Source organism: Aythya marila, assembly GCF_965140915.1.
Source record: "Aythya marila genome assembly, chromosome: 7".
In the NCBI taxonomy this organism is placed as follows: domain Eukaryota; kingdom Metazoa; phylum Chordata; class Aves; order Anseriformes; family Anatidae; genus Aythya; species Aythya marila.
This window is the reverse complement of record NC_139048.1, coordinates 13,087,520-13,112,336: the sequence shown is the minus strand read 5'-3', so window position 1 is coordinate 13,112,336 and position 24,817 is coordinate 13,087,520. Positions and strand designations below refer to the sequence as shown.

At 38.7% G+C, this 24,817-nt stretch overlaps 1 protein-coding gene across 4 annotated transcripts; it reads right to left on the bottom strand.

The window, feature by feature from the left end:
- Window positions 1-4,261: 4,261 nt before the first annotated feature.
- PCGF6 (polycomb group ring finger 6) lies at window positions 4,262-24,787 on the bottom strand. Of its 4 annotated transcripts, XR_014317903.1 has the most exons (11): window positions 24,333-24,747; window positions 23,532-23,631; window positions 22,996-23,092; window positions 22,354-22,409; window positions 21,250-21,309; window positions 20,548-20,656; window positions 16,226-16,253; window positions 12,818-12,916; window positions 9,624-9,710; window positions 8,082-8,149; window positions 4,262-5,941 (listed from the first exon to the last, which is right to left on the bottom strand). XR_014317903.1 is itself a non-coding variant. In XM_082764724.1 (10 exons), exons 1-10 carry the CDS (start codon window positions 24,636-24,638, stop codon window positions 5,885-5,887), a joined length of 999 nt encoding a protein of 332 aa, XP_082620850.1. In that variant the 5' UTR covers window positions 24,639-24,787; the 3' UTR covers window positions 4,262-5,884. The 4 variants fall into 4 exon arrangements, 1 of the variants encoding a protein (XP_082620850.1); XR_014317901.1 differs by lacking the exon at window positions 16,226-16,253 and having other exon boundaries at window positions 24,333-24,750; XM_082764724.1 differs by lacking the exon at window positions 8,082-8,149 and having other exon boundaries at window positions 24,333-24,787.
- Between the last annotated feature and the right edge of the window lie 30 nt (window positions 24,788-24,817).

Sequence of the window (24,817 nt, the reverse complement as noted above, 5' to 3'; positions counted from 1 at the left end):
CACCCCCCAAACATATGCATTCCTGCCAAAGGAAAACATCTCCAGTTCCAGACTTGGGAAGGACCCTGTTATTCAGGGAGAAGGAATCAATAGCCAATTCAGGGCAAAACATCTTCCTGCTCCTTAGGCTGGATCCATCCAGTTCTCTTCTTTCCAGCTCTTAGCAGAGAGACCTCCCCAAGAAGAGCTTCATCCTTGAGTGAGTAACCCATGTACAGCCCTAATGCCAGCAGTCAAACATGCACCTGAGTGATCAAACGTCCACATCAGTGGGAACTGACACTTCACATTAAAGTTTATACCAAAATAGTATGAGCACTGCAAACTCATTCATGCAACCCTTTGCAGGCATATGGGAATAAGGATCACTTGGCAAACACAGCATAACAAGCAGACAAGGCACTGCTTGGGGTGGTGAGAGAATCTGACCCTTGGAGTCCCAGTCCAAGCAGGATTAGGGTAGAAGGGAAAAAGAAGTGGAAAATGCCCTCTTGCCACAGCAGAACAGCTGGCAGTCCCAAAACTCAGCATGCTGTAGTGTGCTGCACTTCAGGGATGTGTTCCAACATGGGTGCTTTAATGCCTATTTATCCCATTTCATGCGAGGGGACTCCAGCTGAACAAAAAACGTTTGCAGATATAAGGTCTGCAATTATGGGGTCGGGAGGGAAGGCAATTCTACAGCCTGTGCAGGGGTCTTCATCCCAAACCCTGCAATTCACTCAGCTAAAACAGAGGGGGCCCTGCAATTCTACAGCAAACATTTATATCCTTGTTAAGGCAGTATTCACCACAAAGAGACAACAACTCAGAACTGACAGCTCAGCTGTGTCCACAATAACACCAAGAAGGAGCAGTCCTCATGCTTTAGTAACAGGTACTGTTACCAGTCCTGTTATACTCACATTAATGAAGGGGACCCTCAGTAGTACCCTGCTAATTACCCAGCCTTCCACATCCAGTAGTAGCATGGAGGTTTTTTTTTTCCATTCATAGTGCTCTGTGTGCTTTACAGAAGTTATTGCACTAGTTGGACACAGCCGAGAAGTGAGGAGTTCTGTTCAAGGTCATACAGCAAGTCAGGGAGAGAAATGAAGAGAGAATGCTGGCATCCCAGAGCTCAGCTTACCCCCTCACAAGCTTCCTTATGCAGGTTCAACCAGCACCATTTTTGGTCTGTAGGTCATGGCACATAAAGCATCTGTTACTGCCAACAGCAGGCAAAATGTTCTCTCACGTCCCAGGAGGAAGTTGTAGGTTGCAGGTTCTTGCCAAGGTCATTAGGCTTCTCGCTCAGGGAATTCTTACCTTTCGGTCCCAGCTGTAGACAGGGAAGGACACACCAGTCCTTTATATAACATAGCACCTTCTGTCATCACCACCTACAGAAAAGCACACTGCAAGCAGCCAGCTCTGAGCACACAGTGGCGTCTTGGAACGACTGGTTGCCTCCCAGCACCGTGTGAGAAGGGTTCCAAAGCACCTCCCCCAGGAACACACTATTTTCTGCCATAATCTCTGCCAAATCCCCACCACCCACTTTTCTACTGTTACTGTTTCCCTTGGAAGAAAACAGACATCTTAAAATTTCATTTCGAAATAGATTATTTCATCAAGCAAAAAGAAAATATAAGCTTTTTTCCATTTTTTTTCCAACAGATCACTGTTGCTTTAACACAAATATATCATTATATTACATCAAACTCCAGTAAAAACGGTGATACAGTTTCAGCAAGAATTTTGCAGCTGCAGGGCAACCAATCACTATCACATTTCACCTCAGATGGGGTTACCATTCATATCTCAAACCCAAATTTGACCTGTTCAGTGATTAAACTTGCATCTATGGCAATTTTCTGAAACCTCAGCAAACATAAGGATCTGTTAGCTCATTCAGCAGTGGTCTCAAAAATGACATGGGCAAAATTCAACTTACCATCACCTTTCTTCTCTTTGTGCTGAATTGGTTAGTGTTACGTAAAAGGAGGTAGAAAAACAAATAGAAGCAAAAGTGATGAGAACACGGTTTGCAACATTCTCTCCATCTCTCAGCAAGTAACTATCCCAGCAGAACAAGTATATTTTAAAGCACTTAAACACTTAGCCTGGTCCCTGGTGTCCCCTCTCTATTAAACATGCAGCACATTGGAAGATTCATGTGGACAACTTATCTTCCCTTTAAAACAAAAGATAATATACAAAAACCTCCTACGCCTGTTAATAGTTCCTCTCTCAACTGCAGGAGCGAATCCCCACTCAGTGTCTGGATGGAGCACAGATTGCATAATGTGGCACACCACACTGAAGAAAAGCCAGAAAAAAAGCCTGGGGCGTAATTTTGATTTGCTAGCAATTGATATCACACGTTAACATAAATCACTGCACATAAGAGCTGGATGATTCCCTGAAAAGAAACTCAACAGAATAGCATCAGACAGCTTGAGGGATTTTTCAGTGAAGCTCATCGGTTGTTTCACATTTATGGAAGTAAGTGTTGAGGGTTCTTCTGGCTTGTGTGCCTCTGTCTGGTGGTAATACGGATCAAGGCTGGGTGTGATAGCAGCATTCAGAAAATATTATTTTATCCATTGCCATTGCAGTGGCCCTCCATTTTATGAACAGCTCAGCTGCAAATTTCACTAGTCTCTTGAACCGTATCTTGTTACACTCAATCTACATAAAACAAAACCCAGAACATAACCAACATGACTCATGACTTGATGGTAGCTCGATTCTGCATTTCTGAGAACTCCCGACACTAGGGCTCATGGTCTCCTCGTGCTGGGAGTTAGATCTATAAAGCAACTCAGAATTACGCTGCAGTACAAATAGTATTTAGTTAGGTTCTGTCTTAGCCATGCCATTGATAAGTAGGTAACCAGAAAATGAAACCAGAGTTATTAAGTGAGGAAATGATATACTGTTTGTAAACTAACAAGTCCAAGCACACCTTCCTCTCGCTTCCTGAGTGTGAAGCTGGCTCATCTCCCATGAGGGCAGAGATGCCATCCCATAGACGGTCTGCTGTTACAGCTCTTCTATCATCAGAACCAGAAGTGACTGGAGGAAAGCCAAGGTTAAAAGGAGACCAACAGAAATAAACAGCAGCAGGAGAGCTGAAAGAAGATTGGCACATTTTAAAGCAAGCAGGCTGATTATCTTTATGCAGGAAACTGCACAGCCCACATTTCAGCCTTGGCAACTGCCAAAGGTCACCCCCGCTACATGCTGATGTGCCAAGCAGAGCCCCAGGGGGTGCAGCAGGAGCTGGAGAGCAGATAGAGCATCAGCACCTTGAGGGAATGCTCTAGGGTAGAAGAAGGCAGGATGTTCAGCCAGAAGGCTAAGCTAAGAATATGCTTTCTGAAGGCAACTGAGGAAGAAAAGAAGTGAACAAATGTGAAATAAAAGAAGTCACTAAGGGCTCATAACAAAACATCCTGGGTAACAAAATTGCATCGAAGCTTCAGTTGACCTCTCATTAAGCCACTGGAAGAGTGCAAAAGGGAGTCTTGATCATCTGCATTCTTACTAGCATGTGATTTACCCCCCAGATAAACAGCAAAGATATTTCAGAAACAGTAACTACCAATTTAGCAGACAGTTTACCTAGTTGATCAGTCATTAATTTTTATTTATTAAAACAGAGACTGACATTCACCTCAGAGGCAGTGGCAATGTTGTCATCTTGAAGCTATGTCCAAGTTAGTTAATTCAAATTTATGTCCTTCTACAATAATCCTATCAGCTTCTATACAGCTGGTTAGCTCTGGAAACAAGCCCTTCGGTAGGCATGAAGTTCAAGCCAGGACTAGGAGAGAATTTGCAATGTAAAATGTGACTATGCTGCTATTTTTTTGTAAGCATAGAGCTATATATAAATAAAACTGTAAGTAGTGATGAAACAAGAAGAGACAGTATTGTCAAGCCAGATACCTTGTATAAAGCCAGGACGATCAGAATGGCAGAGAAAGACCTGGTTCACAAGGGACTTAACAACAACCAGAAACACAAACAAAAATAATTTAGTGGCTTTGGCAAAGAGATGTCTGTATTAAGCACAAAAAAAGTCTTGTAACTACATAGGCCTTGTATCTATGTTGAAAAATCAATTGGAGATTCTGGTATTAAATTACCTTTCACCATTAAACTGAAGTTTGTGATTCTAACAACCCCAGAGAACATCCAGCAGTTTCAATATTAAATTGCTACAATTTTGAGGCTGACAGAGGTAGCACAGAATGGAAATACGAGAGCTCAATTTAAAATTGGCTAAAATAAACTTTATTTTACTGTTACAATATATAATCTCTTATCAACACAACTCACAAAGTGTTTACAAAATAATCCCATTTTCTGCTGCATTTTAAGCACTAAGTTTGTACAAACTTTGAAAGTAAAATAGGAAACCATAGTTATAAATGTTTGTTAATTTTTTTAGAAGCATCACGGGAATTACTTCCACTAAGACTTTATCTTACGGTGTCATCTTCACAGGCAAAACTGAACATTTATTGTAAAGACCTGAGGAAGGATTCATGAAAGCATTTTTTAGACAAAAGATCCCAGTATTCCTAGGTTGACAGCATAGCAGTGAACGTGACAGGGAGCAAATGCTTTTGAGCTAGCTTAGGCACTCTGAAACGCCTTACAAAGGGATCTCCACCCCCTTCACTACATTGACCATCGAGGGAGCCTGGTACCTAACAGCAGCTTTCACAGCTCTCTCCCATGTTTATGACTGAGAGCGCAGCAAGACCGTAACATACAAAGCTCTGATCCTTAATGCTGCACAAGAAACAATGGAAATCTTACACAGAACTTGAGATATAATTATCACAAAACCCTAGCATTTTTATGTTATTATTTTTTTTTTTATATATAAAAAAAGATATCTATTGTCTTCTGGAAATCTGGTAGTAGTGATAGGCACGTATTTTGTTATTTAACATACTCAAACCTGGTCTGCACTAATACACATTAGAAGGCGTGGAAAAAGCTACTATTTTTTCACTGCTGCTAGAAAGATGGGTGCTAAAATTAAAGAACCTGTGTTTTTGCTAGTCAAGTCATTTGACAGATTTTACGTGACAGCAAAATCAAGCTGACAGTGATTATTGTAAATACAGCAAGCAGGTAGAAAGAGGTGCTACGTTTTCTTTTCCATGCATAGTTTAAACAGCTTACAGCCAGCTCATCTCCATTAAGAGTGGAGATGTACAATCCACCATTTGGTATAAGTCAAGCTACCAGCAAATTTATCTCCAGTGCAAACAAAATTGTTTTTCTTGAAGAAAAACAAGTAAATTTAATGCTACTTCTGGAAAAAATGTTTGTGATACATTATTTTCTACCTATTTTGGTCTGTATTTCAAGAGTTCCCTTCTCACTAAATCACATCTGAAGACAAATGATCACCATTCACTTTTTCTACCAAATGACTGTCTCTTCCCCAGAATACATTATACTGCCCACTGAAGATCATCCCTGAGAGCACTATTCTAGCTAGACACTTAGAAAGTAAGCAAATCCCATAGCTTAGAGGAAAAGGGCTGCTCACCCCATGAGATCTTGTGGTTTTAGGAAGTATTTAAAGAAATGCAGCAACTCTGAGCGTTTAAAGTCCCTGAGCTGAGTGAATTTAAGACAGTCATTTTTAACACAAAGCATAGCAACATCCACAGCTGTACCTACAGAAGCTTTTTTTTTTTTTTTTTTAAAACAGTGATAAAGTCAGATGTTAAATTACAAGCATACAGCAGTTAGCAGTGGTTCCTTTTACTTGCTTCCTGTCACAGAAAACATGATGGCCTTCTTTGGTGAGAAACAGCAGTGAAGAAGCTTGAGGACTTTGCATTCTTTCACCTTCTGATGTATTAGCAATCTAGGTTATGTTTAGCGGAGACACCACGAGGCCATAGTGCAGTACAAGTAAGCCATCCTAGAGAGAAGAGAGATAAACTGTGTTATCATATCACTTTACCTTCTCCATGAGGCATTTTCATCACAGCCCAGTATGACACTTGCATGGCAGAACTGCAGCTTCAACCTCACTCATTTCAGAGCATTCCGCTTCCATAAGAGGAATGCAATTTTTAAGCGTTATAATGGAATTGTCTCATTTTCATATAATAGGCTCCCTTTACAACTTATATTGCTTTCCACATGATACTACGAGGCAGAATAAATCACTTAAATAGCTCTAGAAGGAGCTGCCAAAATCTGGTCATTAACTCAGGACACTGAAAGTCAAAAAGACACAGAAAGAGAATGCAGGAAAAGAGGGAGGAAACACATAGTTGCCTGAGCATGGAACTCAGATTCCAACTTTTAATGTTAATTTTATTAAATTCACTGGTGGCTCTACCTTCTTGCAGCTCTATTACCTTTAGCAACTGGGATAACTTAAGCTAGAAAGACAATATAACAGATCATATCAAAAGTTAAACTTCTTATTCTTAAATAGAAAAGCATTGTTTACATCTCTACAAGTTAGCCAGAGTCTTGAATATGTCAGTAACACATTAAATATAATTGTCAGTTTTTTCCTTATGCAGAAATAGTTAGAGAACTTATGGTGCCAGCTTACCATTTCTTCCTAATTCTAGATGCACAACTAAACACTTCTTAAATCCCCATGCTTCTACTGAAGTTAACAAAAGAACCTTTCACTTGTGAGATGGGATACTTCCTGACTCATTAATGTCTTACTTATGTCACTTAATTCACACGCACAGCTGGTGAAAGGTCTAGCAGTTAGTCTGCTTCCACCTCTGAAACCTGTTCCTGCTACTGATCCCCTGGGAATCTGACTTGTCACGTTAGACCTATTTATATGGACAGGCTTTAGTAAATGTTTTCTTTTGAAGAGAGAAATGCATTAATCACAGCTGACACATTAGAATTTCTACCGTATTTTGGTTTTGATGTTTTATCCATTAACATTAGGACCTGAGATATGTTCCACAGAAGTTCCACAGTTCTGTGTGAAGGACTGCATTTAAAAAACCCACAAACTTGCTCAGTCACTTTCAAATCCATAAACTTTGGCATCTGCAAGTCAAATCCAAGGGAAATAAAATCCAAACGCTTTGTTCTGATCTCCAGTCTTGATCATATGACTGATATCGTTGTGTCCAATGATTCAAAGGGATTAAAATGCAGAAAAGTGGGTCAAAGTAGTCTTTTATATGAAGTGTCAAAAACAACATTTACTCTATGCCTAACAAAGTGGGATGACTACACTACAAAGTGTTGATAGGAGATACTTGTCTTCACTTCTTGTTAGGTGAAACAAGTCCTTTGAAGTTACTTACCAACCTCTTGGCACAGAGTATGTTGCTATACCTCTACAAAGCCGTATTTATACTCATTGTGCCTGCTGGCTACTTCCATAGAAAAAATAAAGCACATTCAAAATTCCTTTCAGAGAACTGTGATCAAAACAATTTTCCTCTATGAAAAAGTTGCTTAAAGAAAATAAAGATTTTCAAGAAAAAATGCTACAATGTATTCTTTGATTAATGAGCTTTCAAATGGATGTATTTGGCAATAAGACATTTCAAGAAGTTAGCTATTTACACAGGATATATCCTTCTTAAACCAAAAGGCCAAGCCAATGCAATTACTTAATTGCTGAGACTTAACCCAGTACTGGTATTGCTTACTCTGTAATTGGCCTCTTTTTAGATATTATACATTTTTATGTCTGTTCAGCTATTTTTTCTAGATACTATTCCGAAAAGGAAATCCAAACTGAAAATGAGGCTTATTACAGATCTCAAATCAGAATAACTCATATGTGCCCAAAGTAAAAAAAAAAAAAAAAAAAAAAAAAAAAAAAAAAAAAAAAAAAGGAGAGAAGTGTAAACCCTTCTTACAGCAACCCCCCAGAAACTTGTAGACCTGTCCTAAAATGGAAAAAATCCTGCCTGTTAAACCCTAATATAAACTAATATAAGCTGAATGACAGAAAAATCGTAGCATATGCACTTTTTGATGTTTTAAGAGCAGCAGTGACAAGAAGCACCCCACTTTCCAAATTCAATATCCCCACAGCAAAGAGTAAAGCACTTTCATACCAGATGCGCGCTAGAGGGTCACGCTAATTAAATCAGATCACAGCTCTTACTGCCTAGCTCAGGAGACGCTAAAAAAACACAATGAGATTGGGTTACAAAAAGGTGAGAGTTACAAAGAGAGCAGTATAATCTGCAAGACCTCTGTGCCAAGGGCCAGGGACATAAAAGAATCTACTCTCTTTAGCTTTTCCCATGTGTGAGCTCATTATACCCATCAGTGACGCAGAGCCTTGAGAAGGACAATTTCAGACAGGAGAAAATAACCAGCAGCTTGGCTCATGTTGCATTTGTGCAGCAGAGGGGACGAAGGTAATGCAGGGAAGAAATTATATGCCTGTGTAATTAACAACAAGCTTCCTTCCTCAGCTACTTGAGGAAACTCTCGATCACAGGCAGATCTCAATGCTTGGTAGCAAAATTGAGCCTTTCAGAAATTTCTGTCAGTCTTTGCAGGAAATTTACTCCTTGCAGTAAATTTCTGAAGCTTTAGTTTTAAAAATTAAGCAGTTACTTCTTTTCATATTAATTCTGTGCAGTAACATTTGTATTTTTCTTCCCTAACTAGAGTTAAAAATCACATTTCAAGCTAATTAGAAAGGCTCAACCAACAAACTCCATTTCATAAACCTTAAAGTATCTTTAAATCTACGAGGCTATAACAAATTTATTGTAAAACTGTACTTGCTGAACATAAGTGCACTTAACATGATTAAAAACAGACGTGTGAAGTAAAACAAGATTTTTTTAAAGCCTTCTATCAAGTACTCAAAAATTATCATGTTAGTCATTTATATTCAACCACTAAGAACAGTTACCTATTCACTCCAATTACAGCAATACAAATAAGTTACTATGGGGTCTGTATTAGGAATACTTATTTTACCAAACTTTAGTCCCAAAGCTGGGAAAAAATCAGACAACCTTGAAGAAGGTTGAACATTTAATCTTCCAACACTTGTCAGAAAGGCACGTAATAATTCTGAACAGGTAAATCCCACTACCTTGTACCTTTTAGTTCAGTCATGCTCTGAGACAGCATTACACATTGCTGCTCAGTATGCAAAAAAGACAAACCCAAAAATCAAAACCACTATGAGCATTTAATAACTCTTTAGGACTAAAACCACCTAAAACATTACAGCGATGACAGCCCAGAAAAACAAATCACGATGTATGTTATGCTGCACTGAATTCTGAGAAACTCTTCCAATATAAATACTGCCAAAGGCATAAATTTGAACATGCATTCTTTGACAAACTGAAACTTATCTGCCTTTCTGAACCCACTTTTCCTCAGCAAAAAGAGTAATTGCTGACGTGAATGAACTTGCAAATGGAAAAAAAAGCAATTCGAAACAGGTAATTTTCTCCTCTAACAGTGACTGTACTCAAAAACCAAACCAAAACATAAAGAACATTTTGCATAAGCTGAAAAGATTTTCTAAGTGATTTCTTCAGGCAAGTTAGTGTTACCTAATAGTTTAAAAAATATTCTAATTTAAACCAGAAAACTTAGCACAAAGCCCCAGCTGCCATACGTACCTGTACAGCACTCTCTCCTATGACTTGCCGGATTTCCCTCAGCGTCTGGTAGTGTTCTAGTAGGTGATCACCACATATTATGTCTACCTGTGAAAGCCCACAAAAACAGTCAAGTTCAACCTACCCTTAGACTAGTAAAACAGCATCTAAGCCCTTTACATTTGATATTTCATAAAGTAAACCCAACATTGTTTGAAAGAGTTGAATTCTAGTGTTTTTGATGCTATAGGCATCTTCACCTTTGCTGTTCAAATGCGTTTAGCATGCACAGCCCAAATGCACTCCCCAGATTGGGGCTCACTTTCGCATCAGAGAAGACGGTTTGGTTCAGCCCCAGTTGGGCATTTCCACTAAAAAACTGTTTAGGAATAGCTGTGATGGATTCAATGGGAATTTAGATTACATATTAAAATGATCCCACAAACATCCTCAGTCATTCATCAGCTGCAAAAAAAGGGCAAGTTGTCAGTGCTACTGGCAAGAAATGAGCCAGTGCTTCCCTCACTCTTACCGTGAGTGAGAAAATGTATGAATAACTCTGCTTAACAAGACTGCTTGGAGGAAGGGTTTGAATAAAAAAGATTAAGCTCACTGTATGCCTCTGTCAGCAAATACTTTTCACACAGTCCTTCAAAATGCAATCAATACTTCTGTGATGCCAGTGAAGGGCGTACTCTGCAATTCTAAGTAACGTCCTCTACTGCAGCTAAACTATGTCAGTGATGCCTGCAATTCTGGAGGTGGCACTTCTGTTAAGTAACTGCCCACAAAGACTGTTACTTTGGGAAAAAATAGATTCAGACTGAGGTATTCTGAATGAGGTATTATGAAAAATAAGTTTCCTTATTAGAGCAGCTAACACAGCACTGTCTCTCTCACAACTGCAGCTCGGTTGTATTCTCCTTATCAGCAATTCCTGGATGTGGAAACCAGAGGGCTGTCACCTGAATTACAATGACCAAACCTCAGAATTAAGAGCACTGACAACATGCCGTTCCACAGCTTTCAGCAACGAGCAAGATTATGCTTTGCCACTGAACTAGTCAGGAAGCATACTGCAGTATCATTACATGTACTCTTCCATGGTTTCTCTTATATAGTCTTCCACGATAGAATGTACTTTGTGCTTCAGTGCAATTTGTCTGTATTTATGCTCTTCTGCATTCTGACCCACTATCTCTCTCCTGTTCTTCATGAAAAGATTTAGGTCTGCTCACGCTGGCAGGTTATTATTCTCAGAAACTGGAACACAAGAATTCTAATCCTTAGAGACTCAGAACAGGCTTATTTACTTCATCTATATAGTGTGAGAATAATGCAGAATACTTCATCCATGCTAGACTTAATCTTAAATAATAGTTCCAAAATGTGCAGAAGATGTAAATTGCATATTACTTCTCCTTTTAGATTCTAGGAGGAAGCAGCAAGAAAAAGCCTGGATATAACATTAAAAATTGATTAGATATTGATCCATATATACGTATGTATATTTAACATCAACATTTGGGCTTTTTAAGAAACCTATCTTTTTGTTTTTGAAAGCTGGTTAAAGTTATTTTTCCTGTTTCCCTTGCATTCTAGCTTCTAGATTTATTAGTCTAGAAGGACAGACATATCTGCTTTGCTTTCCAGTGATGAGTTCAATTACTTCTGTTTCATAAGACTACTTACATAATTTTTGTACCATAAAGTACTGAAAATTCAATTTTGTTCTCACTGGTACATAGTGTGCATACAGACACACTTTATTTGTTCTATTTTTACAGAAAATATAATCTATTTACCCAATATACAATATAAACAGACATAAGGGCAACTGCTGATGAGCTTTCCAAACAGAATGAGAAATCTTGTTTCAAAAATATCCCACTGCTCATCCTCCTGCTGCTCCAGTTTCAAACAGTAGTCATTAAACATCAGTGCCTTCTAATAGATTTGGAATTTTCTCTCATTCACCTCCTCATAGTGCTCAGAATGCCAAATGTCTAATCATCAAATTCTAGCACCTAAGGCAGAATTTCTGCTAGCTAATTGTTATGCTTGAGTTCATTCTGCTAGGACAAAAATATTAAAATATACAATGAAAAAGAAATCCTAGTTCAGCATGGAAAGCAGTTGCAAAATGTATGTCTCACAGCAATCCTTGTGGCTTAAAAAGAATTAATATATTCTATTATTAAGGATGCACCAGCAACAGAAGTGGTATAGATCTACTATAGTCTTGACTGGCTGGTAAATTTGAAGCCAACTAGTACTGACTCCTAGTGAGACAGTGGGAAATTTAACTTCACCTTTTGTTGAAAGGAAAATTGAAGGTGTATCCTCTTAATAACTCGGTCACAGCTTTTAAAATTTGTATTAAAATAAAGCAGCCTTTCCATTATGGCAATTATTTTCATGAAGTGACATTTACTGAGCTATTTATGTAACAAATATGATAACAGGCTACTGTAAGTTAATGCTTACCAAGTAAGCTGAAGTTAAAATGGAAAGCTGTCATATAAGGGACATTCCTCATAAGATTAATCCCAAGGGGAAATCTGGCCTAGAAAGCACTAGATCTCAAATCAATAGTTTCTATGCCAACCCATATTATCCAGGGAAGGACAAAGAAAACATTTTGGAGGTTAGCATGAGTATCTGGGCTAGCTATTCAAAAGCTAGCAAAGCTTTTCATTTCCCTTAGCTGTGATTTTCTTTTCAAAAGGTACCAGAAACCATCTGTTTCAGGGTCTAAAAATTACTCAAAAAATAATTTTTTGGAAAGGAAGTCTATGAAATTATCAGCTAAGACACAGTAACATTTACTCACTAACAGTGAGTTGCAAAGTGGTGAAGTCCAAGCAGAAAGTAACTAACAGGAAAAAAAAAATTCTCAAGTTACCTCTAGTAGGCGATCTCAAGATCACAAAATCTGAAAGACATCCAGAACACAGGTATAGCTTGATTTTGAAAGATTTTGAATTTTGCCTGCTGAAATCTTACATGGCACTTTAGAAACTCTATGCAAATAATAACGAGAACTTAAAACACGTTGCAAATTAGGTGGGAGAGCTATTCCTTGAGAATCACAACACTTCAACAGAATACTTACTCAAAAACCCTAATGTTACTTCTACACTCTAACGAGCAACAGAAACATAGGCATTACATTGATCACAGCAAACTCATACGTGCCCTTACAAGTGGCATACCTGACAAGCAGGGTCCAGATCCATTTTTCTTCTGAGGAACTTCTCCACATGTCCAATTGTTGCCTCCCCTGAAACACGCACAAACTTCTTCTCCAAAGGCTGTAAAGAATAAATGCAAGATGTTAAGACCCTGTACATTTTCAGCCATCATCCCTGGCAAACTCCAAACCTGACTGAAGGCCCAGTAACTGCTGAAGACAGCTTAAGTTTTGGACCTTTCTTTGATATACTTCCAGATTACCTCATACAGAAGAGACTAAATATATATTAACAGACTTCACGTTCAAACTTCCTGCTATTTTAAACAAAAAATAACTACCTATTGACTTCAGTCCTATTTTACTATTGAAGTAGTGGAGAATAAGATTTCCTTTAAATTCAGCACAGAAATTGGTATTACGCAGCTTTTTAAGAACTCTGCTCCCCTTCAGTCCCAGAAAGCAATTACTCAGAATCACAAGAGACTTCCTAAAATTTGCTTCTTTTCCACAAATCAGGCTTTTGCATCAAACATGAATTCAAATAGGTAAACCGTATCATTTTGTAACCAAAGGATCTCAAGTTCCTTGACATGCTAGAAGTATTATGACTCGGGCTAGAATAGATTTAACAGTCCGTGACATTCTAGAATCAATTAAAATAAACTACTATGCGGAACACAAGGGCAAGACTGGTCTGAAACCATTTTGCATAATTTCTAAATACTTTCATAGCAAGGACTGCAACAAGATGACATTTATTATGTCAGCCTCCACAATTTTAATGGGTTTCTTCTCTGTGGATAAAATTTTAAAACAGCTGACTGCTGATACAGGCAGCCAAGCAAACAGGCACAAAGACAGAGCAGATGACTGAGTTCAGAGTAATAAATGGATTTCCTTTTGTGTCAATTAATTGGATTTTTATGTTAACTTCTGAACAGCTGTGATTTACTAGCCAGGTTCATCATATTCTTTTAATTTGAAAAAAAGGTAGATGGGAAGGGGGTCAAAGACTACCCCTGAATTCAATCACAAATTAAGATATGTTGTAACTGTGTTTTTGGAACAATAGTTTGATTTATTAATGTATAAGAGCTAGAAATGCCAGTCAGACCTGACCTAAGCTAATGCAAACTTGATGATGCTGGATTTATGCTTGCTGCATATATAAATCATGGTTTATAGCCAAAAGCCTTATAACCTGTTCTCTCCTTCCACCCCCAGGAGAAAAAAAAAAAAAAAAAAAAAAAAGACAAAAAGGAAACCCTTCATATATGAAGTTCAATGTGTAGTTCAGAAAGATATGGCTGATAAATAATTAAAGAAAAAATAATGCTAAAAAAGGACCAGGGTATGTTTTGTGAAAATGCATAAGAAGGATTTGGAAGGCTGATGAGTAAACCTCTTGATCGTAAAATACAAAAAAAGGCATGAAAATACAGACAAAATGTAGGGAAGAAATACACTGACGCAGGAAGTTAACATGCAATAAGGAATTTGAAAATACTGCAGAATGAATATTAGTTAGAAGATGCAGTATTTCTTAAAAATCATGCAGGAATCTAAATACGCACAAAGGCAGAATGGCACTTTAGTCTATGGACAGTAGGATTATAAGCAGTACAGAGCTATTCACTGTGAGTAAAGGTGGGCAGCTTTTCACCTTCTACATCTTCAGAACACTGGAGTTAAAGTGAATGGAGGTACACTATGGCTTAAATGGGAAAGACACAAAATCACTTTTCTGAGTCACAAACACTCCTTAATGATGTTAGAGCAAGTATTTTTTTTTAAAGGCAAAACTATTCCTGTAGGAATGGCATGCACTTAAGACTATCCGGCAAAATAAGTATCTGACACAAGCATTAATATCAGAAAACATAAGTTAATAAAACGGTTGAATTGCCCTACGGTTATTCTTGTTGGGTCCAAAATGAACAGGATGAAAAACAAACCAGAGAGAAGGGCAAATAAGATCCAGGAAGTATGGCAGGTGATATAAAGGTAAAAAGATTAAAAAATATAAAAACATCAAAGAGTAGCATGACAGGTAATGAGAAAAAAAAGAGTAACAAAATGCTGCATGGGTGCAGGGGTATAACAGGTGATGAAAATTATCCATGTACATTTTCAGGAACATTGCTCCCCTTCTACATATTAATTTCTATTTAAACTCTTTTTGAATATTAAATGTTACTTCTTTGAGAGTTTGAAATTGCTTGCTAAGCTCTGATAATAACAAATGTGATTAGTATTAAAGAGAGCAGGAGTAACTGCAGTCATACCCAGTACTTCAGATTTGTGCCTGAGAATATCCTTATTTAAAGATCAACTCAGCTGAAAACAAAGGAAATTGATTAAAAAATGGAATGAAGACAATCCATATTTCCATTAGTAACACACTTTTTGATCAAATTCTTCAACAGTAAAATTGGAGTTTTGCTGCTAACAATACCAGTAAAATGCTCTTATATTCTGTGCTATTCTATCTTTTGATTCCTACAATTGATACAATGAAAGATAAAATGCAACATACACTGCATAATTTTTAATTATATCTCCTTCTTGCTCCTGAATAGAATCTTTTTCTAAATGTTTAGCCAAAACAGTGGAATGAGATACTGTGCACATCTCTAATTACAGCCTATGAAATAATTATGGCAGTACACAATGTGCAGTTAATCTACAGCTTTTTCTTTTTTTTTTTCTTTTTTTTTTTTTTTAAACACCAATTCAGCTCAGTCATATGATCTATACTGGAAGAAGAGACATTCTTTGGCGAGGACTGGGAATGCTATTTGTTGTTTAGCAGAATGACCACCATTCAGACAACTAATTTTGTTAGTGAAAGGATGTAGAAAAGAATAAATTTGCTGCAGACTAAGGAAGTGCATCATACTGTCCACAAAACTTGCATCATTTTTCTTGTTTAAATTTCAATCATATCACAAATTAGACCATTTTTGTGCTTTGGGTAATGCTTCCTCTGAATAACCTAGGTGAGCTTTTCACTGCAATTAGGCAATCTTCTTCAAAAACAGTTTCGTACGAGAATGACTACACCATTGTTCAGGATTTTAAGAAAAGCCATACTAATGCACCTTTTAGAAGGAGATGCAAGAATAACAACCTAGAATCAGCCAGGGGAAGTTTCATCAACATCATTCCCACTCTCCCAACAAAATTTTAGTTTCCTAGCCTTGGAAGCATTCTCCTACTCTGTAATGTTACACATTGATAGGCTTGACGATGCACTCTAATGCAGGATTATTCATTTATGCTATGCTGGTGAAAGTTCAGGCTGCACTCAATGCAAGAAAAACAAAGAAACTAAATTAAATACATTCAGGTTACACATATTTCTGAAGTGAACATGAGCAAATAAGAGAATAGTGGCATAAGATAAATATTCAAATCACATCTGCACCTTAAAATTCCCTGTGCCTTCGTTAGCTCTGAAAAACAAGAGAAAACACAATCAATATTGCTAAGGTTAACAGTTAGTAACACCCTCAAGCTTTCTTACAATAATGACTTTCTGATTTAATAGTCTGACATACCAAGCTTATTTTTGAATCAGACTCTTCCTTTCATTAAACTAGTATATAAAACCATATTACTCTGAAGTTATATGTATCTTTCCCACCAAGCCTTTATTTGGTTCCCCATTTCTTTTTGTGAATTCAGCTGTTTATGACTTTAAAGTTTGTCTACATGAAATGGAAAATAAATCAACACATCCTAAAGCTCTTTTTACACACACTAACATTAGTTTTCATGGGAACAGGCTGTAATATTAATGCTGTTTAAACATCTACACTTCATTATCCTTGATGTTTGGATCTTTAACAGACAGTACCTAAAAGCCGCTGAGAGAACATGCCCAACCACTAAAGAGGCTTTCTGGGCCAGTGGTTGGCCTTCCAGACTATTTATAATCACAGGATTAATGGTAATGCAATCTAGGAACTCAGAAAAGCAGCAGGTGCTTCTCTGGAAGGGAAAACACACACAGGGTGGCAAATGACCAAATTCCTACCTGCCTTCAATAGAGGTTCATTGATTTACACAGCCTGAGCACGTGACTGTTATCTAGGCTCCACACCCCCATCCTGCAGGGCAGCGTATCAAATTCTCAATGAATTAAGCACAGCTCATGACATTCCATTACTCTTGTATTACTTTAGCAAGTACAGCACAGCAAGGTTAAATTGCAGTATTTCACTGCATTGGAAAAGGCAAAAATCAAATAGCACTACAAATTAACTATATTTCTACTGACCATTTGCTTGCACAGCAAGCACTTGTAACGCTTGTGCAGACCACACATTAGCATGACACTTCAAGTTACTGTAATTAGATAACTCCACCTCTAAATACATACTAACCATCAGACAGACTTAAAAACTATCACCAATTTCTACCACTGAAGTGAAATTTAAATTTACTAGGAAGCAAACATACAAGCTTTTCCACTCCTGCTGTCATTTTCTTTGATATAGTTCCACTGCCACAGGAGACTACTTACTATACTCTAAAGACATAACATAGACAACATCAACTTTCAAAGTAAGAATTTCTGCTGGATTGCCCCATCTATTCTGAGTTTTCTTTATACAAAGAGCTTTCTTAACATCTCATTGCCAAGATAAACTGCTTGATTTTGACCTTTGAAGAAAACAGATTAACCCTTAAAGATAAGGTATAAGATAAGATCAAAGGCTAAAAAATGTTTCAAAAATAAATTGCCACAGATGTCAAGCCATCATCCTTTTTTTGTTCCAATCCTTCTGTGCTTCCTTCCATACAAATAACGAAAACACAGTGGACAGTTTCACATGCTATAGATGTTATTTGCACATTCATGATTGCTTTGCTGCTAGCACTAGAATGGAAGCTTGAAATAAAACTACCAGAAAAAATAAATACAACACAGATTCAAAAGCCATCTTGTTCCACAAGCAGGCATGTACGTGTTTAATTAGTTTTGAGATCTAAAGTGTCTGGCTACTTTCTCTTGCTCTGAAAGGAAAAAAAAAAAAAAAAAAAAAAAAAAAAGCTGTCCCTGCTGAGAATAACCCGGGGCCACAGGGGGAGTAAGTGGTTGCCTTTCACAGCAGAGATCTAAATCAAAGTACTTTTGCCACACTGAATTCAAACTGTATCTAATCCTGCAGTCAAGATAATCTAAGGAAGCTTTCTATAGAGCGATCAAGAAACAGTGTTCCAACCTGAAAGGGACATACTTGGAATAAAATCTAATTTCAGTTATTAAAGTCATTTTTACATTGCAACTGGCAAGGAATCACTCAGACACGGCAATGTTGGTGTAAGCATGCTCCTTCTGCCACCTGGCGGGCCAGCCCAGCAGTACCTGCCACAGGTCCCTGAATGAGCATCCCTCCTGCTCCTGTCTAGATGCTAACCTGAGGTACAGCCACAGCTGAGGCAATAAAATAACCACATGTATATTCCTAGCCCAACACAAACGTAGGGTAAATGGCATTAGATTTATTATTTTCTACTGAAATTTCAGTCAAAACATTTTAAGTTATGTCTGCATACATCCATCTCATCACATTTTAACCAACAAGGTAACAAATCATGCCTGAGCACCAAGACCACTGGGAGCCTGCATTAAATATACGATGAGGCTCATGCAATGTTAATTGAAGAAGAAAAGCTGTTATAAATACAATAAAAAATGATCTTTTAATGTTCTCTAGACAATACACATTGAATAGCTGTGTCTTTGCTTTCCTCTCCTTGTTCAATATGTGACTTTGCTTTACTTACAATCCTGCTCGTAACGTGAAAGCATTAATTTCCTCCTAGTCTCACTTATTCCAAAGTCTGAATGTATTCCCACACCATCCTACGCAGCAGAGGAGCAATATAATACCTTGTTTAAAAAGAGGAACCTGAGACAGACTGTGTCAAAAAGTAACCAAGGATGGCACGTGCTCAGTTTGAGACATCTAAAACTGGATTTGACTGCAGAACACTTCATACTACTGTTCTAGTCATGACTCCCACAGCTTTAAGCTGCATTTGTGAGCATGAAGCACCCCTGCAAGTCAGTCATACAGGAAACTACCACAGAAGTCAATTATGTGGAGTCACAAGCATTTTTCATGGCACAGGCAGGAACCCATCCCTAGATGTTTAGCTGTAAGCCCTTCTTTCTACAATCTCCTGTCTTATCAATTTAAAGAAATAAGGAAGCCACATGATGGTCAACCACACTTAAAAAAAAAAAAATAAATAAGCCACCCCACCTCCACGATCAAAATCTATCCATACAATAATTTTTTTTTTATGCTCTGAATGAAGCAAGGCAGCAGAAAAATTGGATATAAGATGCAAAAGAGCTAGGACATGAAGTCAAATCAAGTTGATGTGCTTTGCTCATAGCTTCCCAGTTAGTGAGGCCTTCATTTTCCATCATTTGTGCAAACTAGTTTGCAGTAATTATGTATTGAGCTCTCCAAACATTTTGTGCAGACAGTCAAGCCAAAGGAGAAGCAGTCTGCATAGAGGGGGTATGTGCTGCACAAGAATCAAGCCACTTCCTCTCTGCACAGTTAAAGCTTTTAATCTACACTATTTCTCAATCGCTGCCATGTAAATCCGCATATGGGCAAAGCAATACAATTTCTTCGTACTGTGTTCCTGAAAACAGCTCAAATGTTTGGGCTGGAATTTCCTCCCTCAACCCCTCCAAGCTATGGCTAAAAGGCGATGCCCAATACAAAAGCTTCAGTATAAATCAATAAAGCCTTGGAAACTGTCAGGCAAACTTAATAATAGCATTGTTAGTCCCATTTATACCATTTAGGGAATTACTGCTCTTGCTGCTTGGGTTTCCTAGCTTGTTTTGGTCAGATAAAACTTGCTGCTTATGAATTATCAAACCACCAATTGCATTTGACAAATTCCTTGTAGGTCTCAAGTTTCTAGCACCTTGTCAGAGAAGTCCCTTAGCCCTAAATGTTAGAAGTTAATAAATACATCAAGAACATGTTTCTACTGGAGTAGCACAATGGCTACAGTAAAAACCTGACTGCAATAAGTGACCTATATTGCTCAGCAAAGCAGAAAAAAAAGACTCTCCTAGACACAGAGCATCAGGCAGACACTATATTTTGTAACTAGGAGTAGAGTAGTCTGGTCACTCACGTCTGTGTGCTGTATCCTGAAGGAACTGTACTGTAGTGCCCAAAACACTAATACTACGCCAATATATTAATACTATGCCAATTTCAGAGATGTCTCCTTGCTTCCTTTTCCCCAGTTCAGAAGGGCTACAACCCTTTCTGGCGTGGTGTCATCAGAATGCATGTTTTTTATGGCTAATAAAAGCATGTCATCATGTATGGTTGCAGCCCCCTAGTTACACGAGCAAGTCCTAGTATAGTCATCATTAACGGTACTGCCACCTACAGGGATTTAGGAAGCACAAGAGACAGGTATTATTCAATTTACTGAGACTACACTACTTTATTGAAAATAAAAGGAATACATCTAAGTTTTAAAGCTCTACACTTTTTAGATATCTATTTTCATAAGAAGACACCTTAAATATTTAACCTTACCTGCCTCATCTAAGGTATTTGTAGTTGGCAGTCACTGTTGCACAGTAAGCTAAAACCAGCCCCCCACACTTGCCACTCAAGACAGAAGAAGTACACACTCAAAACTAAAAGCTCTTGTATCAGCCACTTGCTCTTACATTTGCTCCCAACTCACCCGATGAATTCCAGAAGTATTGAGATGTCAAGCTCTGGTGGGATCCGGAACACAGAGCCCAGAACTTTTCGAGGTCTTCCTCTGCTCGCTGGAACTGGCTGTGGGACAGCTAAAATATTCAAATAGCCAAAATGCAAACACAACTTGAAATAAAAACAGCATAAGACACTAATGTGCGCCAACCAAAACTGATGAGCTCATGGGGAAAAAGCGCCCATGAAATTCATCCTAATTTTTTTTTTTTCCAAATCAGCTGTTTATACTTTTCATCCTGGGTATTTGAACCAGTGTTGTATTAGCTTTCAGCTCAGCATCTCTCCAAACAGAGGTTTATTTGACAGTAAGACAAAAATAACTAGGATAATCCCTCATCTGTCTATGGATGTTCAAGTTCTTATTTTTCCACCTTCTTCACTTCCAATGTTTATTAAGGGCTAGAAAATACAATCTGCTGGTACTTTAAATATGTTTTCCTGGGTGTAGGTGAAATATAATCCGTAAAAATACCCAACCACAATCTGGGTTTTAGTGTGGCTCTTTTCATCTTCTATTTGTGTAATTTGTGAACTATGAAAACCAAGAATCCTATACTTTCATTACCGCCTGTTTTCTTTAGTTGTGAGTTAATATTTGAAGGAAAGCTAAGATAAGTGGGATAGTAAATATTTCCTTAACAGTGTCCTCTAAATGATTAAAGCTCACCTGGTTTGGGCACTTCTAATCCTCTTTCTTTATAAAAGTCATGCATTTGCTTTTTTTCTCCTGAGAAAAGAAGCCAAAACAACACAGAAAAGATTAGAATGTTATTTCAGATGCTGAGAACATCCATACAGTTTCCATTCATCAGAGCTGAAATGCTTTTCAAGTGCCTACAGACCTCCACTATCACTAGTATTCCATACAAAGTTGGGCTACTGGAAATACCTGGACTCAGATTTTGTTAGTAAAAAATGGAAAAAAAAAAAAAAAAAAAAAAAAAGGGTAAGTTGGACAAAAACCATATTGAAATAACTGCACAAAGAAGTATCCCTCTGGCTGTCATTACTCATCTATAGCCCATGTATATAGTCCACTAAACGTGTATTTCACTCAGTCCACCACCAGTAATGGACACATGACAGTGAACACACCTAATAAATCAGAAAAAAACACTCAGAAGTGGGGAGAATAAAAAAGCATTTGAGAGAATCAGTCAGTCCCAGCAACTTTTTTCCTCAGCTGAGAGGAATGAAGTATTGATTAGATGGAATGTTATTTTATTTATACAAAAATACAAAGCATGACTACAAAATATCTGGATGTGTATTTGTACACAATAACACCTGTGTTGCATTAGAGAGCAAAACAAAGCATCTTCAGCACACTGACTGCTGGGTCTATCATCAGAATGGATGCTTTTTCCTGTTTTGGTGTTTTTCAGGGAAAAACACAAAAAAAACAGAGTTGTTGTTTTAAAAATACAATGCATATTATCTTGCAGACAACTAAACATGGAATAGGAATTTTATTAACAAAGCTAACTGCAACATCACTGCTCTTTCATTGTAGTAATTAAAAATAAAACTTCCAGAACACTGTTGCATACCATGTTTCATTCTACACATATTCACCTGTCTGGGGTACATATGGCTATGTATAACAGTAGTTTGTGGCCAGAAAGATGCGAGTTTGCATAGATAATTAAGATTTAAAATCAAATGTTATGGAATTACTTTAAGGAGCTAAGAGTTAAAAATGAGACTTCAAACAACCGTTCTTTCTGCTCATGCTTTGAAACTCTAGATGGCAATAAAGAAATGGACTTACTTTCCTCTAAGTTGACAACTAATTTATAGACTATGTCTTGTAGCTGCCGGTCCAGCCTATCAAAGAGAATAAAAATAAGAGTGTCTTTAATTCAAAACATTCTGTATTACCCCAAACTGGGAGAAAACCACCAAACATATTGTTGAAATATGACATACATAAAAGCAACAGCGCAGCAACTCTACCTGCCTTAATTCATGTCCTGACAACAGAGCTTCAAAAGAAGCCATTAAGTTAAAAAAAAAAAGAAAAGGCACCACCCTTCAAGAATTGCTCAAGAAACCAAAACTCCATTTTCGTAGTTAAAAGCTAAACCATGCCAACAAAAGCTTTGTCTAAAAGACAATCAAAACAAATAGCTAAAACCTCAGTGATCTGTAACGCCATGCAAACGTATAAAAATACCCAGGGTGGAAGGGTAAACAAACCCTAGAAAGGGAAAGAATTTTCAAAGAACAAGGAACTGAATAATTTTACATTTGCTATTAAGCTTCCATAAACAAAGAACACAATATCTCTCTTGTAACTCTTCCTTCATTTGACATAGGAAAGCACTGTACAGGCACTGAGAAAGAAACATTTAAAAGCAAACAGCAAAACTCGACTGAAGTTACACTTACAAAAGAGGCACCAACTTATTACCTGATATTATAAAGGGGCTGTGTCTGATGTACAACTATATTGCATTTTGGACATCTGTTGCTATAGTAGAAGTGTCTCACTATGCAGCTTTTACAAACTGTAAAGAAAAGAAATCCATTAAGTCATGTGTCCATTATACAACGCTAACTGTTTAAGCAAGAGAAACAACTACATTTAGACTTGTCAATAAGGTTTGTCAGAGACAAAAAGTCTTTCAATGACTCTATCAAACTTTTCTTAGAGCCTGCTTAAAAACATAAGGTATGTAGTTGTTCTTGTTTTGTTTTACTTGGACTTGCTCTTTCTCTACACAATATTCCCTTCTTCCCTCTCATCTTGGGTAACTAAGCTGACTTCATGATTTTCTGATGCTTGACATATCCACAAATGCATTTTCCTCAAGGAAATGCACAAGAAGAATAAACACAACGCACACTATCAATAGCAAATTACCTTTGTGAAGCCAGAACACCTGAACACCTGATTCTTGTTTGAATTTGCATCTAGATTCTTAGAATGGAAGCACTGGTACTCACAGGTGTGCAGACACTCTGTAATAGTTGTAGCATCGATAAAGTAACCTTTGCAGATGGAACAGAGGATGTAAGGGGTCAACTCTGCCAGGTTGATCATCCGCTACAAATAAAAAGAGTTGATAAGAGTTTAAATATAGAAGCTAAGATGATAAGTTACGCATTTGCAGCTTCTGAAACATCACATCCTTGAACCATGAAAAAGTTACAGAAAAAATTACAGAAATGGGTTTTCCTAAGAGGTCAATCGTTTGTCGTATAAAGCTCTTTTTTGAAGACTTCTGCCTAGTTTTAGAATTGACCTTTTTTTTGGGAACGGTGATCCAATTTATTTTATGAATCCAATTTATTTCATGATCCTATTTATTTCATGAACTGCCTAAAAACAAACCACAAACCAACTTTTTTGGGGAAAAATGATTCTGAATAAACTGTCAGAAAACATCACACAATCAGCAAGCTCGAAGCGAACACTGGTGGCAAACAAAACCGTTACTTGGAAAGCGCGTGGAAGAAAGCTTTGGGGCTCCAAATTCTGGCTACGAGGTGCGTTTATGAGGACTGTACACACGGAATTTCCCTGCCAGAAACCTGTTACCTCCCCAAAGCCCAGCTTCACCGCTGGCTTAGCCCCGGGAGCTGACCCTGAGGCCACCAGGCGCCTTCCCCCCCCTCCCCCCTCAGCGCTCCCGCCTCGAGCCGCACGCGCCCGCCGGTGGCGCGGGGCACGCCGGGAGCCGGGCCCTGCCGCGCGACGCGGCCGTTACAGCCGTTGGGCGCCTCACGGCCCCCCCCCCCCGCTACCTCCCGGTCGTCGTCCGAGTCGAGCTCGCCGTCGTCCGTCCCGAAGCGTGCCCCGGGGTCCCCCTCGAGCTCCTCTTCCTCCATCTCCTCCTCCTCATCGTCCTCGTCGTCGTCCTCCTCCTCCTCGTCGTCGCCGCTGGACTCGGAGCGGCTCCGCTCGAACTCGAAGGGGACGGGGCGCGACCCCGAGCAGCTGGGGGCTCCCTCCATCTCCCGCTCCTCCTCGGCGGGCCCCGCTGCCGCCGCCGCCGCCGCCGCCCCCTCCCCGCCCGAGAGCACGGAGCCGGCGTCCGCCTCCGCCTCCATCGCTCGGGGCGGGCACCGGGGGGCAACCGCAGGGCCGGCGGCTGGCGGCGCGCGGGGGGTGCTGGGAGTTGTAGTCCTCCAGGCTCCCCCCAGCACAGCGCTTCGCCTCGCCGCCGCCGTAAAGCACCTCCGGCGCCGTCGCAAAGCGAAGCCGCGAGTGCCCGGCCCTTTGCCCTGAG